This window comes from Metschnikowia bicuspidata (genome assembly GCF_001664035.1).
Source record: "Metschnikowia bicuspidata var. bicuspidata NRRL YB-4993 chromosome Unknown METBIscaffold_3, whole genome shotgun sequence".
NCBI lineage: Eukaryota > Fungi > Ascomycota > Pichiomycetes > Serinales > Metschnikowiaceae > Metschnikowia > Metschnikowia bicuspidata.
In genome coordinates this window covers 1,868,628-1,885,155 of record NW_017387733.1, presented here as the reverse complement: position 1 = coordinate 1,885,155, position 16,528 = coordinate 1,868,628, and the positions used below count along the sequence as shown (strand labels likewise).

The 16,528-nt window shown below is 51.9% G+C and overlaps 9 protein-coding genes across 9 annotated transcripts; 3 read left to right on the top strand and 6 right to left on the bottom strand.

Annotated features, from left to right (window-relative positions):
- Nucleotides 1-118: 118 nt before the first annotated feature.
- RPL2 (60S ribosomal protein uL2) lies at nt 119-883 on the top strand (the record flags this gene model as incomplete). The annotated part of the gene is made up of 1 exon (XM_018858881.1): nt 119-883. One exon carries the CDS (start codon nt 119-121, stop codon nt 881-883), a length of 765 nt encoding a protein of 254 aa, XP_018712005.1.
- Nucleotides 884-1,010: 127 nt separating this feature from the next.
- Nucleotides 1,011-2,255, bottom strand: METBIDRAFT_32014 (uncharacterized protein). Its single transcript, XM_018855964.1, has 2 exons — nt 2,065-2,255; nt 1,011-1,975 (listed from the first exon to the last, which is right to left on the bottom strand). The coding sequence occupies exons 1-2, from the start codon at nt 2,151-2,153 to the stop codon at nt 1,129-1,131; spliced, it is 936 nt and encodes a 311-aa protein (XP_018712004.1). The 5' UTR covers nt 2,154-2,255; the 3' UTR covers nt 1,011-1,128.
- Nucleotides 2,256-3,107: 852 nt separating this feature from the next.
- On the bottom strand, nt 3,108-3,881 carry RPL29 (60S ribosomal protein eL29). Its single transcript, XM_018855963.1, has one exon. The coding sequence runs from the start codon at nt 3,564-3,566 to the stop codon at nt 3,381-3,383; it is 186 nt and encodes a 61-aa protein (XP_018712003.1). The 5' UTR covers nt 3,567-3,881; the 3' UTR covers nt 3,108-3,380.
- A 193-nt stretch (nt 3,882-4,074) lies between these two features.
- METBIDRAFT_32009 (60S ribosomal protein eL8) lies at nt 4,075-5,687 on the bottom strand. The gene has a single exon (XM_018855962.1). The coding sequence runs from the start codon at nt 5,285-5,287 to the stop codon at nt 4,499-4,501; it is 789 nt and encodes a 262-aa protein (XP_018712002.1). The 5' UTR covers nt 5,288-5,687; the 3' UTR covers nt 4,075-4,498.
- Nucleotides 5,688-6,703: 1,016 nt separating this feature from the next.
- Nucleotides 6,704-7,716, top strand: METBIDRAFT_32008 (uncharacterized protein). Its single transcript, XM_018855961.1, has one exon. The coding sequence runs from the start codon at nt 6,901-6,903 to the stop codon at nt 7,651-7,653; it is 753 nt and encodes a 250-aa protein (XP_018712001.1). The 5' UTR covers nt 6,704-6,900; the 3' UTR covers nt 7,654-7,716.
- On the bottom strand, nt 7,700-10,492 carry MRR2 (Mrr2p; the record flags this gene model as incomplete). The annotated part of the gene is made up of 2 exons (XM_018857428.1): nt 7,700-10,261; nt 10,349-10,492. 2 exons carry the CDS (start codon nt 10,490-10,492, stop codon nt 7,700-7,702), a joined length of 2,706 nt encoding a protein of 901 aa, XP_018712000.1.
- Nucleotides 10,493-11,225: 733 nt separating this feature from the next.
- Nucleotides 11,226-12,152, bottom strand: METBIDRAFT_78446 (uncharacterized protein; the record flags this gene model as incomplete). Its single annotated transcript, XM_018858882.1, has 1 exon — nt 11,226-12,152. One exon carries the CDS (start codon nt 12,150-12,152, stop codon nt 11,226-11,228), a length of 927 nt encoding a protein of 308 aa, XP_018711999.1.
- Nucleotides 12,153-12,311: 159 nt separating this feature from the next.
- Nucleotides 12,312-12,581, top strand: TIM8 (protein transporter; the record flags this gene model as incomplete). The annotated part of the gene is made up of 1 exon (XM_018858880.1): nt 12,312-12,581. The coding sequence occupies one exon, from the start codon at nt 12,312-12,314 to the stop codon at nt 12,579-12,581; it is 270 nt and encodes an 89-aa protein (XP_018711998.1).
- A 1,070-nt stretch (nt 12,582-13,651) lies between these two features.
- METBIDRAFT_11991 (uncharacterized protein) lies at nt 13,652-15,781 on the bottom strand (the record flags this gene model as incomplete). The annotated part of the gene is made up of 1 exon (XM_018854137.1): nt 13,652-15,781. The coding sequence occupies one exon, from the start codon at nt 15,779-15,781 to the stop codon at nt 13,652-13,654; it is 2,130 nt and encodes a 709-aa protein (XP_018711997.1).
- Between the last annotated feature and the right edge of the window lie 747 nt (nt 15,782-16,528).

Below are 16,528 nucleotides of genomic sequence, written 5' to 3'. Positions count from 1 at the left end.
GATCACGCACCTGTATGCCGGTTTCGCGGACCAAAAAAAAAAAAACTTCTCGCACTCTCTGGTGAAAATTGAGTGAAGGAAGACTAGTACTTTCGGAACTTATTGCCAAACATCAACAATGGGTAGAGTTATTCGTAACCAGAGAAAGGGTGCTGGCTCCATTTTCACTGCTAACACCAGATTGAGAAAGGGTGCCGCCAAGTTGAGAACCTTGGACTACGCCGAACGTCATGGTTACATTCGTGGTGTCGTCAAGCAAATCATCCACGATGCCGGTAGAGGTGCTCCATTGGCCAAGGTTTCTTTCAGAGACCCATACAGATACAAGTTGAGAGAGGAGACTTTCATCGCCAACGAAGGTGTCTACACCGGTCAATTCGTGTACTGTGGTGCCAAGGCTTCCTTGAACGTCGGTAACGTCTTGCCATTGGGCTCTTGTCCAGAGGGTACCATTGTCTCTAACGTCGAGGAGAAGGTTGGTGACAGAGGTGCTTTGGGCAGAACCTCCGGTAACTACATCATCATCATCGGACACAACCCAGATGAGGGTAAGACCAGAGTCAAGTTGCCATCTGGTGCCAAGAAGATCATCTCCTCTGACGCCAGAGGTGTCATTGGTGTTGTTGCTGGTGGTGGTAGAATTGACAAGCCATTGTTGAAGGCCGGTAGAGCTTTCCACAAGTACAAGGTCAAGAGAAACTCTTGGCCAAGAACCAGAGGTGTCGCCATGAACCCAGTTGATCACCCTCACGGTGGTGGTAACCATCAGCACATTGGTAAGGCTTCTACCATCTCCAGAAACGCTGTCCCAGGTCAAAAGGCTGGTTTGATTGCTGCCAGAAGAACTGGTTTGTTGAGAGGTACCCAAAAGACCTCCGACTAAGCGAGTTGCTAATTGAAATGTATAAATAGTAATGATGCAAAAAAAAGTAATCGAAGGTGTTCTTGTCATGACGCCCCTTGTGGCACTTGTAGAGTGCTCTTGCAAGCTCTCAAGGCTTTGCAAGCTTTGCTAGTTCTGTATTCTCTGAGCTATTTGAAACTGAGCTACTTACCGAACCTTCTTCGACAGAGGGTATGATTACACATGAAGTATGTTACTGATCGGCTTTGATCTCAGACTCATTCTCAGACTTCCTCTGATTCGCCCTTCACATCAAGAATTGCTTCTTTCGATGCATTCTCTTGCTCAGAGCTCTGTATAGTGGGTTCCACAGATTCATGCTTCGAGTTCTCTTTCTCTTTCGGGGAAACTTTGGAAGCACTTACCGTTTCAGCTGCCTTTTTTGCCTCTCCCTCCTGAGCAGGCTTCTCGACTGCACGATCCTCCGCTTTCTCATGTGGGAGGTCATCCGTGTGTTCAGGCTGATCTTCTTCTTCTTCTTTGGCATCAATTCCACGATCTTCGTTCAGATAGGCCCTCGTTACAATGATCGAGTTCCCACAGCACTTTTCTCCAGTACAACTCTCAATCACCTCTTCTAGTGTTTTCAGCTCAGGGAGATCGAGAGTGATTATTGCGTTGTGGGAACGATGTTTCAAACCTCTCATCCAGCCTCTGGGCTTGAAAATTTTGATCCCAGTCGGATTGAAATCCTTGAAGATAGCCTTCAAGTCATCGTCACAGGTTTTAGCTTTCAAGCCTTTGACGAAAACTGCGTTGTCGGAGAACTTTCTTTCAACGGGGGATTGAATGAGTTCAGCACTAGAGCTTTCCTCATTATCCTCCCTAGGGTCGTCGCCTTCCTTTTTCGACAACCTCTTCACACTCGAGAGACGGGTAGGTTTTTGGCTGGGCGAATATGGCACGTGAAGCTTAATCTTAAGCTTTCTGTCCTTGAACAGTTTGCCTTCGAATTCTTTGATAAACTCTTCTGCGTCTTCTGTGGTTGGAAGGTCAGCGTAGGCAATTCCCAAGGGCTTGAACTTCAGACTGCCGAATCCCACGAAGTAGTTGGGGATAAATACATTGGTGCTACGGCTCGTTAGTACTGCGAACTGGCGCACGAGTCAAGTGGACTTTTACACTGGCGTAGTCAAAGATGGGGAGTTTAGGTAACGTACGCTTTGGTGCTAGCCAAGTATTCCCGCAACTCGTCCTCGGTGGTTTGGTAGTTGAGGTTGGAGATATAGACTTTGCTTTGAGTTGTCATTTACTATTAAGAGGCAGGTTTGCGTTGATTTTTGTTTTGATTAGTTTGCTCGATTCGATGAATGCGAAAAAGTGCGTGGCGTTTTTGTGACTTAAAATTTGAGATTTCGAAGTATGTGTTTATCAAAAATTTACAACTGGATTTTGGGATCCCTCTTATATAAGGCGCTGGCGCCTGTTTTTGCAGCCTCCCGCTTTTGTGGTGCCGTCCTACGCAGGCCCATTGTCGCAGCACAATGTCGCACAAAACCCGCCATAATGGCCGCCTATATGTAGGATAAACAGAACAGCATGAGCTCTGGCTGGTCAGGACCCTCATCAGTTTTTCTATGAGTGGCCCGAGTCACAATGGAGTCGAGAGCCTTTTCGGAATTTGAGTGCACACGAGATCTCGAGAAACCAGAGTTGGTTTTGGTTTGGGAGAAGCTCTTTAGGCCGCGGGATATAAATGAGGGTGTTTCCTCTATCGTTTCTGAGTTGATATTTTTTGCCACTTCGTACTTCGGTCTTTTGGGACGCCTATTTTCCTTCAATCTCTTTGGGTAGTCGTTTCTGCAGCTACAGTTTATTTCCTGACATATGCGGAAGGACAATGAATATTCGGTGGTCCACAAATCTATAATAGAAACTGGCCCGCCACGAAGCTCGCACGATGATTGTCCCACTATAATACTATAATGGGCTCAGAGCTGCCTATGGCTGAGATGCAATACAAGTGGTTCGGTTTCTCTTCTTTCGAAGCATAGCTGCCATGTGACATTCGTAAAAAAGTTTCATCGGGTAGACAACCTGATTTTCCTACCAGAAAGACAACCTGATATTTTCTACTAGACGGAAAACTGATTCTGTATCTTGAAACCACCTCACTGGGCCTCGCGAAAAGACTCGGTTTTTATTGGCAAGCGAGCAGCGAGTCTTCAACAGACCGATCAAGCTTGCTGAATCTGCAATTCATACTGCTTCTGCAATTCATGCTTCTTCCGTAATTCATTCTGATTCTGCAATTCCGGCTGATTTCACGAATTTCAAACGGCAGACACCCGTAGCAAATCGCCTTCTATCATCGCGAACCAATCCTAATTCCAGCCACATAATGTTTATGCGCCCCGAGTGACTGAAGATGCACGCAACCATGCTTTCCCGGATATACACGGTGTCTACGAAGGAGCGTTCTAAATTAAAGTAACATTTAAAGCTTAAGATTCAAATACACACGTGGCTAAAACATTTAGTTTCCACCTCTGCCCTCAGCAACGGCCTTGGCGGTACCTTGCAAAGCGTATCTGTGGTTTCTTCTGAACTTGGCGTCGACGTTCTTCAAAGTTCTGTATCTGTAAGTCTTAGGCTTCTTGATACCGTTCTTGTGGGCCTTCTTGTTTTGGTTGTGGTTGGTGTGGTTCTTGGACTTGGACATTGTTACTGGAGGTTAGTATACGCATGGAAAAGCTTCCATTGCTTGTCTGGCATTGCACGAGTTTTACGCCTAGCAGCTAGTGAACCTTTCTTTCTTTCATTTGGTGGAGTCACAATGGGAATGGCATGGTTGACGAATCATGTGCATGGGGTGCCATGTGATGTGATGAGGCGGTTTTCGTTGAATCAGTTGATTTCTGTTGAATCTGGACGACATCCACAAAAACGTCTTTATTTCACAGGAACACTACCGCTGGCTCCATGACAGCCGGATTTCATGCCATCGGCACCTCTAGCAAGCACGTCGATTTGGACATACCTTTGGTCTATAGTATGGAAGAATGAGAGTCTCAGCACCGTTGAATTTTTCTGAGCGCAGCCAGTGTGGGCGCAAAATTTTAGGGTCGCGCGCACGACCAGCAGTCACACCGCGCACGTGACCTTAGCTGAGACCGTCAATGCTGGGGTTGCACCCGAAAGTGGCGGCGACGATTCACCTAGAATATGAGGGCATTTTTATAAACACGAGTCAGGCGCCTGTTTTATCGATTTCATGTCAGTTATTTGAAGGGGGGGTGGAGGCACATGAGGTGTCGCGGCCCCAATATTGGGGTGCGACATGGCCAATTTATTAGAGCCTCAGGCACACTGGACATAAGAGTAACAGAACAGGAAGCAGTTTGCCTTTCTCGGCGAGAGCTGCATTTTGCTCCAAACGCCTCTCAGACAAACGCCTTTCAGACAAAGGTATACATATGCTTTAGGAAGTCCACATGTCTTGACTAGAATCCAGACATGATGTACAGTACAGGTAGACATCAGGAAGGCCGGTACTTCCTGGAAAATCACGATACGCAGCTGCGGAACGGGTTTTGAAATGTATTTTAAAGACAAGTGTATAGTACAGGTAGAAGAAATCCCAGCAGACAGAATCTAGGCTTGCACAGGAGCAACGTCCATCTGCTTGGCCTTCTTGGCAGCCTTGTCGTTGTGCTTCTTGCCCATGATTCCACCACCCCAGTGCTTCCTGGAGTCCTCGTACTTCTCGATGAAGTTGGCGTTAATGGTGGACACCAACTTGGCCAAGTCGGCCTCGTCCGCAGCAGCAACCTCGGTCAAAGCAGCGACAGAGGAGGTCTTCTTGTGCACCAACGTTCCCAATCTGGCCTTGCCCTTGACAATGGCGTATGGCACACCCATCTTTCTGCACAACGCAGGCAAGAAAATCACCAACTCGATGGGGTCCACGTCATTGGCGATAAGCACCAACTTGGCCTTCTTGTTTTCGATAAGCGACACTACGTGGTTCAAGCCGTACTTAACTACAAGGGGCTTGGCAGACACGTCGAAGGCCTTCTTGCCCTCGGCGATGGCCGCGGCCTCCTTGGTCAATCTGTCCTTCTTCTCGGCGGCAGTCTCGGGTCTGTACTTGTTGAACAACTTGAACGTTTGCGTGGCGGTGTTCTTGTCCAAGACGTTCTGGAACTGGGCAATGGCAGGAGGCACCTTCAATCTCATGTTCAAGATCTTCTTCTGTCTCTGCAATTTGACGTACTGAGGCCACTTGACGTATCTGGTCAAGTTTCTCTTGGGCTGGATGCTCTGGCCAATCCCGTAGTTTTTGGGCGTGGTCTCAAAAAGAGGGTTCTTGGCAGGCTTGGCCGTCTGGCTCTTGGCGGCCAAAGGGGCTGGGGCAACTTTCTTGGAGGCGGGCTGTGTCATTGAGTTAGATTTTTTTCAAACGAGAAGCTGCAAAAAAACGTCACTCTACAGTATCGCAAGGGATACTCAGCCTATGCTCCAAGAAGCGCATGCGCATTCTTGGTCACTAAATAAATGTTATGTTGGAGATGGCTGGTCTGAGACCGAAGGGCCGGATTACAAGATTGACCACTGGCAAAAATATAAAGATACGTTGAGAGTATCCCACTGTACTTTTGTGACTTGCAGAATCGCTTGCAGCCAGAGACCATCAGAATAAGAGCCGGGACCCTGCCCATCTCTCACATTAGATTAGATAAAAAACGGCACCGCTTCTTGGCACATAATCCGGGAGGGGTTCGTGCAGAAGATGTCTTTAAACTTCAAAACATACCATTGTTGTGTTGTGTTGGGGAAAAAGATGGATGTAGGGGTTGAAAATTTTTCTCGCTCAGCCAGATGGCCATATGAGCAGGGATGCACGGGTGTATTATGGGTGCAAATCACCTCCACGGTGCAAATGATCAGTGGTGGTCTGGCTTTATTTTCGAAAAGACTTGGAGATTTTCCAAGTCTGAAGGCGAGTACGTGATTCAACTTTGGTCGTCAATTTAGTGTTGTGCATATGGGAAGGGTGGTTTCTTGTGTTTTCATGAAGTATCTACATTCGCCGGACCGGACAGACCAGGATTTTGGTATCATATCCAAGACGCAAGCAGTGGATTGGAAAGGCAATACACACGAAGTTCGCTTAACGAGAATTGGGGACAGTATTCAATAGTGTCAGTGTGTCCATTTCAACAGTTTTATTAGTTTCATCAGTTCATCAGTTTTATTAGTTTCATCAGTTCATCAGTTTCATCAGTTCATCAGTTTCATTAGTTTCATCAGTTCATCAGTTTCATCAGTTCATCAGTTTCATTAGTTTCATCAGTTTATCAGTTTATCAGTTCATCAGTTCATCAGTTCATCAGTCCATCAGTCCATCAATTCACCAATTCGTCAGCGCTTCAGTTCATCGGGTCAGCCCTTTCTGAAAAGGTAGTTGTTACCAAGGGCTCTGTCCAGAACCTGCTGTGGGTTTTCCAGCAATGTCCAAACAGCTATGCGAGAAAAATCGCTTGTTGATATCTCTAAGATATAGGACACACCGGTGCGCCCGTACCCCCAAAACCCCGATAAAAGAAATGAGCGACTCTCTCAAAATCCTTGACATTTCCACCAGCAGCGCTCTACTTCCCAGCCATTCTACGTTTGTCTCTGACCTGGATGGAGATCCTGCTGTTTGTTTAGTTGGCCCATCAGCACCGTATACGAGAACAGCGGCCTGCACACTGACACCACGTCCTGCACCGCCCCACCAAGCCGACTTCGACTCCCAGCCCTAATATTCCCATCATGGCACCTTATCTTTTCGGTTGTTCTTCCACAAATGTCTTTTGTTATTCGCGCCCTTGCAGAAAACCTGGCATCATGGAGGACAACTGTGTCTGGAGTCATGGGACTGACGTCGTATGTACTGCTTTTTCCCCGAACAGCACATGAAGAATGCAAAAAACCTAGCCAGTATTTCCTCGGCTTTCTCCGAACTCGTCTACTAACTTTCCAGGCTCGCTTGCTGGGTCGTGTTGCTCATGCCACAGCTCATTGAGCAATGGCGGATGAAATCGGCCGACGGAATTGCCATTGGCTTCATCTCAATCTGGTTTTTGGGCGACGTGTTCAACTTGGCAGGCTCTCTCTGGGCCAGACTATTACCGGAGGTCATTTCGATAGCCGTGTGGTTCTGCATTGCGGACTTCATGATGATTTTCTCGTACTTCTACTATACGAGGATCTACCCCCAGCACCACAAAACCAAGCCTGTGGCCAGCGCTGAAACTACGGAAAGTCAGAGCCCACAAGCTCCTTTGTTGAGAAGAAGGTCGTCTGCTCTCACCGATATTGCGCTTGAGCCGGAGGAATATAGCGTGTTCACAAAATACATACTTCCTGTTCTTTTTGTGATTGGCGCCGGGTGTTTCGGTTACTTATTTGCAGGCTCAGACTCATCGGCGAACGACGGCCAGGATGCGGACATCCTGTTGGGTCCTCAGATTGTGGGCTATCTTTCTGCGTTTCTCTACTTGGGCGCGCGGATCCCCCAAATCATCCAAAACCATAAAAGACGGTCCGTGGAGGGCTTGAGTTTGTTGTTCTTCATGTTTTCCACGTTGGGCAACCTCACCTACGCGGGCCAAATCCTCTTCTACAGAAGCGATTCAACATACCTCTTGTTGAACTTGAGCTGGTTGTTGGGTTCTCTCGGAACTATCTTTGAGGACTGCATCATTTTCTTACAATTCTACATGTACAAGGGCCACCATGAGGCCCTTCACATTGCATAGGGTGCACTGACTTTATAATTAGTTAAATTGCAATATTTCATACATCTTACAAACCCATCCCGTGTCCCCCTTGCACGCCCATGCCCCAGTTCGCATTGAACAAATCCATGTCGAGAATCTGTAGAGTATTGGGTTCGAGCAATGACGCATCAATGCTATCGCCGAGGACGTACAGCGGCACAGTCGACCGCAAGACTCCCTCGTGCTCAGCAGCAGAGAATTCTTCCAGTCCTGGTGCCTCCAAATTTTGATTGGCTGGCGTATCAGACAAGTACAAAGATGCATACTCTCTTTCTGCCAAAGTACTGAGCACTATCCAAAAGTTGTCTGTTTGCAATGTTTTGTATAAATCGGCCCCCATGGCGTCCGCATCATACCCATTCACCATGTTTTGGTAGCATTGAGATTCAAAGCCCTTTCGGTTCAGGACCCTGATTGGACAAAATTCTCGAATACTCTCTGATAACTCCTTCGTTTGCTCGTTCGAGTACATGAATGCCGCCTGGCGGATTTTCGAGGGTTCCACCATGAAGAATGCATCATCACCGACTTGTTTGTGGCCGAACGAATCGATCTTCACACTTTTCCATGCATAGAAATACCGCTCGCTGAGTAATTTGAGTAGCTTCTGTGTCAGAAGAAGAAAGGATTGACTTTGCCTGAGCAATTTTCTCATCAAGTGAATATCTCGCGACTTGTCACCCGTGTGGTTTTGCATAATCACGCCACATGGAAGCGATATGACCAACGCCAGGCAGAAAATGAAAGAGCTCTGCTTGACAAGCAAAATGAGAGGCGACACCATTAAGGCGAATGAAGTGTCGAAGTACTTGTCCTGACTGAACATGAGCTCAGAGCTTAGATAGCTGAACTCGTTCATGTGAATGAGTACAGTCTTTTTTAGGAAAAAAAAACTCAAGTGCTGGACATTCTTGTATCGGTAGTAAAGATATAAGAAGTAGTTCACATAAGAAATGAAAATGCGTAGACTGAGCAAGGCCCTGAGTCGGGCAATGATGATGACCCCAGTACCATTTCCTGCGGCATGCTTGACAAAATAGTCATCCACAATCCCTAATTTTTCCTTGACAAGGCATTCAAAATCGCTGAGTGCGTTGATCAAGTAGGTTCCATCTAGAGACAGAGTGGCGTCAGTGGCCAAGTCGAGAATCGTATTCCCAGAGCTGTATAATGCGTGAGTTTCTCGTAGATGTTCTATAACCTTCTCCTCGAGAGATAGGTCATGGATATTCGAGGATTCAGCGTCGAATGTGGGGAGCTTAGTTTTGTAGAGAGTCAGGGATACGGTTCGCGGACTGACGAACAAGTACGACATGGTGTATTCGATCTGTAGAAGCGTGTACCAGACTTTTCGTCTGAGGTTGCGTTCTTTCGCATCTCCAGGAAAATTGGCAATATGATCGGGGTCACGTTCCAACATCAATGGAACAGCCAACAGGAGCATTGAGCTTGCCCCCGAGACACCATCGATATCGCAGAAAGCAACTTCGTTTTCTAGCGAAAGCATCTTGTAAATCATTTTCAACATGTGTGCTTGAAGAAGACGAAACAGAGATTTGAACCTAGAGTTTCCTTTCTGCAACATTGACACAGCCAACTCCACAGCGTGCCTTGAAATAGGCGAGGATTTCAAGAGGCTGTTGCCCACGAACGTTTCGTTGAGAATCTGCTCGTTTTGGGTCCGGACATTGGTGAAGTAGGAGAGATACGAGAGCCCCAAGATGAACAAGACCATGGAGACGACAAGCACATCGTCACGTGAGGCCAAGTTTGCCGATTGGAAAGTGCCATCGAGGCCGGAGAAGTTGAAAAGCCTGTCTGCCTGTACAAAGAGCCAATCCTCATCGATGATTGGGTAAGATGGGTAGATCTTGGCGAAAAAGCGGGCCACATACGCCATAAAGACGGGTTTGGTGGGCATGACTTTACGGAGACTGGTCTGGAAGCCGTCTTGTTCATTGAAGCTGGGCGTGAAGGAGAACCCAAGTGGCTGGCCATATAGCGATAGCTGCGTCCTTGTCATGGACTGGCTCAAGCTATTGCTGGAGAGGAAAAGCGGACCGAAATACTTGCCTGCGGCCTGCAAGACTTCATTTCGCCGGCCAGGGTCTAGGTGCTGTACGGTCATCAAGCGGAGCTTTTCGCCATGTGTGTTGTGTTCCCAATATATCTTGATGGCCGGGTCCTGCTGCGACAACTCCACGGAAAACGTGGTTCTCAGCGAAGTCCTGAAGTTGTGGAACACGTTGGCGAAACGGGGCTCGATGAATTCCGGCAGTTCAAGCGCTGCGTCGGTTTTTGAGACTCGCGCGAGCTTCGAGAGACACATGTGCATGTTCATTGTGTCCGAGGATACGGCGGGAGGTCTGTTGCCGATCATATAGGAACTCTTCTTGGCCCGTCTTTTGGGCGCACTTACGGCGGCCTGTGTATCCGGCTCTTGGCAAAACGCTACCAGGAGCGCCACCACTGCTTTGAACCGGGCATCAAGCCCGGTGCAAGTCAGATTAGGGGGTAATGGTGGGACAGAAATACCTGGACTCCGATGCCCACCGAGTTTTCCCGTGTTGGCGGGTGCCGAAGACGCCTGACCGCGCCAATTGGCAAGCAGCGGCGCGTTTGGCGATCCGTCTGACATCTTGTATTGGAAATCTGGCGACGCAGCTGGGGCCACATACAGACACTCATCGGGACATTCGGCCCGCACGCACAGGTCGCATGGGGTCTGTTTGTCACATTTGGCCTTTTTCTGGCGACAGCGCTGGCAGACCACCGTCGGGCGCTTCCTGCGCTTTTTGGGCACATGATCTTGGGTCATGGGGGGGGGGGCGGAGTGGGAAAGCTGGCCGTTGTAAGCGAGGGCTCCGGATAGAAGGCGCTCTGGCCATGCCGATGGCGGTAAGACACCCGTACACCAGAAAATGCCGTCTCCTGCTTCCCGGAGCTGCGGCTTTGCATCGTACACACTGATGGGACAGGCGGGGCTACCAGCTGCATCAGGAGCCGCTAGTGGCCACCCAGATTGCCGTGGCCGGCCAAAGGCGGCGTCACGTGACCAAGCCAACTGGTGCCGGGCCGGGGAGCGGCTGTGTGCGAGGCTCGAGCGCGCGCCGCGCGAGGCTGCGGGTCACGTGACACTGGCATCGCCGACCGGCGCCTGGTTTGGTGTAGAGCAAATCTTGGAGGGTGTGAAGCGGCCATTTTCGGTTGTGGTGGCTCTTCATGGTGAATCAATCCGGTTGTCCAAGAAGCCTAATTTTGCTGTTCAAGATCCCATTTGGTTGTCCTGGGCAGCCTAATTTTGCTGTTCAAGATCCCATTTGGTTGTCCTGGGCAGCCTAATTTTGCTGTCCAAGATCCCATTTGGTTGTCCTGGGCAGCCTAATTTGGCTGTCTCAGAAGTCTAATTTGCCTGCCCACACCAGCCAATGTACACTGTCCAAAGCAGAGCAGTTCAGTTGTCCAGACAGTTCATTTTGCGGTTCGAAAAGCCAAATCAGCCGTGAAGTTCGGCCCACTCCCGCTCTAGAGCGGCCCGACCGCTACCCCAGTCAGAGCCCGTAGTCACGCAACCGCACCTCCAAGTCCCCCCTGTCGTCCCTATGCAACAAGAGGTCGTTGCGGATCATAACCTCCATTAGCCTCTCCTCTGCAGTGCCCGGACGCACAGTCACCCATTTGTCTGTCCCCTCGGCCACAGAAGAAACCAAGCGCTTGACGAGAAGCACGGAGCCCGCAATGCTCTTGGTGAAGGTGTCCTCGTCCATCACGTGCGCGTTTTCCCAGTCCATCATGGCATACAACCTCGTCACCACGTCTAGCAAGTGCGCGTGCAAGCGGTCCTCGAGGGCCGTTGCCCCGTCGGAAAGCCGCTGCACGTGCGCAAGCTTGTCGGCAGCCTCAGCGCCGAAGCTCGAGACACGCGCGATCCGCCGCTGCATTTCGGCCGTTCGGCGCGGGTGCTCGCGCACCCGCTCCAAGACTAGCGTGTTGGCTCGCTTGTAGTCCGAGAGGACCGCGGCCAAGTGGGCGATTTGGGCGGTTGTGGCCTCGTTCTGCCGCCGGAGCGTCTCGGCGGCCGCGGCCTGCTGCACAACGGCGTCCAGGGTCAACGTGAGCCCCGTGGCTATGCCGATCAGGTCGTTTTTCATGGGCTGGTAGGGCATCTGTTTGTAGACCTCGAAGTGCGCTAGAAGATGCGCCTGGCGGCAGGTTTCGAGCCCCCAGGGAGGGCCCGGCAGCGCCGGGCCTTCGGAAGTGCGGGCGGCAGACTCGTTGAAGACAGCCGGCCAGGGCCCGAGTTGCTTCTGGAGCCGTTCTATGGCGTCGTCAGCCTGGCGGATAAAGTTGATGGTTCGGGCAATGTCCGCGGCCAATTTGCGGCGGTAGACCTCCTGCGACACGCTGCGCGCCGGCTCCGGCGCCGGCACGGGCGCCCGGCCCAAAAGAAGGCGGAGTTTGTGTGCCTTTGTGTCCATCAATATTGGTGGAGCCTGGGATAGGAGCCGTGAGCCGCGAAGTCATGGTGCGCGCGCACACGCACACCCGTGCACCGCGGGCCAGCGCCATGGGTAGCAGGACTCGAAGCATAGGGCCTTCAGCACCCGACAGCTTCCAGCACATCCTCCCGGCCCGCAATGACCCAGATTTCGCAGACCGCGTTGCAGAACCTCGACGAGTCGTCCCGAAAGGAGATTTTGCAGTTCATCGAGAGCGAGAACTCCAAGTCCAAGGTGCAGATGTCCATCCACAACTTCACGGACTTGTGTTTCAAGAAATGCAACGAGAACGTGCCCATCGCCACCAGCACGTTGAGCAAGCCCGAGGAGCGGTGCTTGTCCAACTGCTTGAACCGGTTTTTGGACACCAACATCAAGGTGGTGCAGGCTTTGCAGGGCCAGAAGTAGCCGGGCGTGGGCCCAGCGGCGAGCTCCGGGCTTTTCTTGTATATACCAATAGACGACTTGTGTCAAAAGGAGTAGGCGACTTCAGTCAGTATCGGAGTAGTTTTGTTGGTACGGAAGTAACGACTTCAGTCAGTACTCAGAGTAGGCGACTTTTGTCAGTACCGGAGTAGTTTTGTCGGTACCGAAGTAGACGACTTCAGTCAGTACTCAGAGCAGTTCAGTGAGTACGGAAGTAGACAACTTCTATCAGTTGGTGGTGAAGGCGTGGCAGGGCCAGAAGTAGGCGGATCTCGGCCCAGCGGCGAGCTCTGGGCTTTTTTGTATATACCAATAGACGACTGTCAGTACCGGAGCAGGGGACTTCTGTCAGTAACGGAGTAGTTGTGCCAGGTCCTGAGCAGTTCTGTCAGTACCAGAGCAGACGACTTCGGCCAGCACCGGAGTAGTTCTGTCAACACCGGAACAGGCGACTGTCAGTATCCGGAATAGTTCTGTCAATACCCGGAATAGACGAGTTCAGTCAGTACCGGAGTAGGCGATTTCAGTCAGTACGGGAGTGACGGCTTGTGTACCTGAGTAGGCGACTTCAGAGTAGACGACTGCCTTTATCGGAGTATCCAACTGTCAGTATCCAGAAAAACGACTGTGCCAGTGCCTGAGTAGTTCAGTCATACTGGAGTAGTTCAGTCAGCACCACAGTAATTCAGTCAGTACTCACAGTAGTTCAGTCAATACCCAGAGTAGTTCAGTCATACTAGAGTAGTTGAGTCAGTACCCACACTGGGTATTCTTCTGGGTATTCTTTTGAGAATTCTTCTGAGTATTCTGTCTGGGTATGCTTCTGAGTATTTTCTGGGTATTCTTCTGAGTATTCTTCTGGGTATTCTTCTGAGTATTCTTCAGTCAATACCCAAAGTAGTTCAGTCAGTACTCAGTAGTTCAGTCAGCACCAAAGTAATTCAGTCATACGGGAGTAGTTCAGTCAGCACCACAGTAGTCCAGTCAGTGACTCAAAGGACCGGAGTTACCCAGCACAGCACCCGCATTTGCCCGGCCGCACGTGAACGGCCCTACACGAGCACGTCGCGCAAGGCAGGCGCGGCCGCGAGAAGGGCCGCGAGGTCCAGCTCCACGTGCCGCGAGCCGGCGCCCACGCCCACTTCCCGGAGGCGTGCCACGTTGTGCCGCAAGAGCCGCGCGGTGTCGGGCGTGCCGGCCGCGTACTTCACGACGCGCCGGGCGAGGATGGCCCAGCTGGCCAAGAGGTCGAGGCGGTAGGCCAAGAGAAGCCGCTTCGGCTCGGGCCCGGCGTGCTGGGCGCAGAGGTCGAGGAGCGCCGCATGCACGCGCAAGGCCGCGTCCACCACGAGCGCGCCGTTATCGCTATCGAGAACGAAGGCGTCCGCCAAGGTGTGGCACACAACGGCGTTCAAGCGCGAGACGCCCGCGAGCACCGCGAGCCGCAAGTTCTGGAGGACGAGCCGCGCGATCTGGTCGAACAAGAACGCGAGCACCGCGTTGGTCGGCGCGTCGTTGTGGCGGCCCAGCACGTGGCGCACCAGCGCGAGGAGATGGCCGTCGAGCACCGCCCAGTACGCTTCATACGTGGTGTCGGCGCCGGCGCCCAACACGGCGAGGAGCGCCGGGTACGCGGCGTCCCGGAGCAAGCGGAGCGACACGGGCGCGGGCGTGAGCTGCGGCAAGTACGTCAAGCACGTTTCCACGGCCTGCGCAAACACGGCGAGGAGCCCGCGGCGCGCCAAGAACGCGCCGTGGCCCAGCGCCACCATGTGCTGGAGGAGGAAGCAGCCCTGGGCGCGGAAGAGCGGGTCTGCGTCGTCCAACACGTTGAGCACGAACGCCGCGCACGCGGCCGCGTACTGGCCGGTGTCGTCGCAGGCCATGAGCAAGACGGCCGAGGCAAGCGCCGTCACGTCCGGGGACGTTTTCCAGGCCGCGCGCTCGGATTCTTCCGCGGCGCTGCGGAGCCGGAGGCCCAATGCGGGCGAGGCGGGCCGCATCTTGGTGTGCCGCGTCTGGAGCCGCCGAGTGTGGGGTGTTTTTGGGTGTGGCGTTTTTGGGTGGGGCGTTTTTGGGTGGGGCGTTTTTGGGTGGGGTGTTTTTGGGTGTGGCGTTTTTGGGTGGGGTGTTTTTGGGTGTGGTGCCTGAATGTCCAGATATATGTCCAGATATATGTCCAGTTGTATGTCCCCTGTCTGAATGTCCAGTGTCTGCATGTCCAGATGAATGTCCAGTGTCTGAATATCCAGTTGTATGTCCAGTGTCTGTATGTCCAGTGTCTGAATGTCCAGTTTCTGTATGTCCAGATGAATGTCCAGTGTCTGAATATCCAGTTGTATGTCCAGTGTCTGAATGTCCAGTTTCTGTATGTCCAGATGAATGTCCAGTGTCTGAATATCCAGTTGTATGTCCCCTGTCTGAATGTCCAGTGTCTGTATGTCCAGATGAATGTCCAGTGTCTGAACATCCAGTTGTATGTCCAGTGTCTGAATGTCCAGTTTCTGTATGTCCAGATGAATGTCCAGTGTCTGAACATCCAGTTGTATACCCAGTGCCTGTCTCTCCAGTTGTATGTCCAGTTGAATATCAAGTATCTGAATGTCCCCTGTCTGGATGTCCAGTGCCTGAATATCCGCCATCTTTGTCTTTGAATCCGCCTTTATATCCGCCTTTCGATCCGCCGCCGTAGTGCGCCCGTGTGCCCCGCTTGCGCCCGTCCGGACCGTCGTGAGCCGGGCGCCCGAGACCGCTAGAAAGCGCCTGGACACAACGTCCGCAAAGTCGGCAAGAAGCGGCACGCAGCGGGCCGTGGCCACGCGCCCGCAGATCCGCGCGAGCCGCTCGTTGCTCCAGGGCACGTGACGGTTCGCGTAGAGCGAGACGGCCTCCATGAGCTGCACCTGGAGACCATGATCGGGGCAGAAGTCGAGGCACAAGACGGCGAGTTCTAGCCGGAGCGCCGTTGCCGGGTCTGGGGCGGCACAGCGCAGCCAGTCGTGCGGGGACAGGGCCACCTGGAGCTGCCTGCAGAGCCCCGGCGCAATCTCCAAGCACGTGCGGCGCCCCTCGTCGGCGGCTTGTGTTTGCAAGGATATCTTCAAATGCTGGAGCAGGGCGGCCAGGTTCTCGTTAAGAAGGGCGCCTGGGGCCGGCGCGGCGGCCGGCGGGGGGAGGGCCATGGTCTGTCGGATGGGGAGGTGTCACGTGCGTGCCAGGGCCTCGTGGGTGGAGAGGGCTGGGAGAAAAGTGGGGTGCTGGGGAAAAAGAGTGGAGGATGGTTGGGGAAGATTTGGCGCACTGGCTGACGGGCCTGTTTTAGGGCCGCGCGTTTTGGGGCCGCATGTTTTTGGGCCGCGCGTTTTGGGGCCGCCTGTTTTGGGGCCGCCGGTGTCTTGTGGTATTCGCCATGTAGTCACCCCTCGCGTGGCAAAGGAAAAAAAACTTCCGTACAGGGAGGGTTTTTTTTCCTTTTCTTTTTTCCTTAAGGGCTTTTAGAGAATAGTAGTATTCTAAGGATCCTAAGTACCGTACATACTTGGGTTGAGAAATCTGATACTGAAAGCCTGTTTTAGGGCCGCGCGTTTTGGGGCCGCCTGTTTTGGGGCCATGCCCGCGGTGTGCTTCGCGGCCCGGGCCCACCGTGCTGCTTCAGCGAGACGCGAGTAGAGGGAGAGTTTCGGGATTCATTGCAGAGGATTCGAAAGGACACAGAGGATTCACGGAAAATACAAGAGACATCAAGAGGATCCAGTGTGACTTCAAAAGGACTCGAGAAGATTGAAGAGGATTTAAGAAGATTCACAGAGATTCACAGAGGATACAGAGGATACAGAGGATACAGAGGATTCACAGAGGATTCACAGAGGATTCACAGAGGCGTCACAGAGAATATAAGAGACTTCAAGAAGATCCACAGATAATTTACA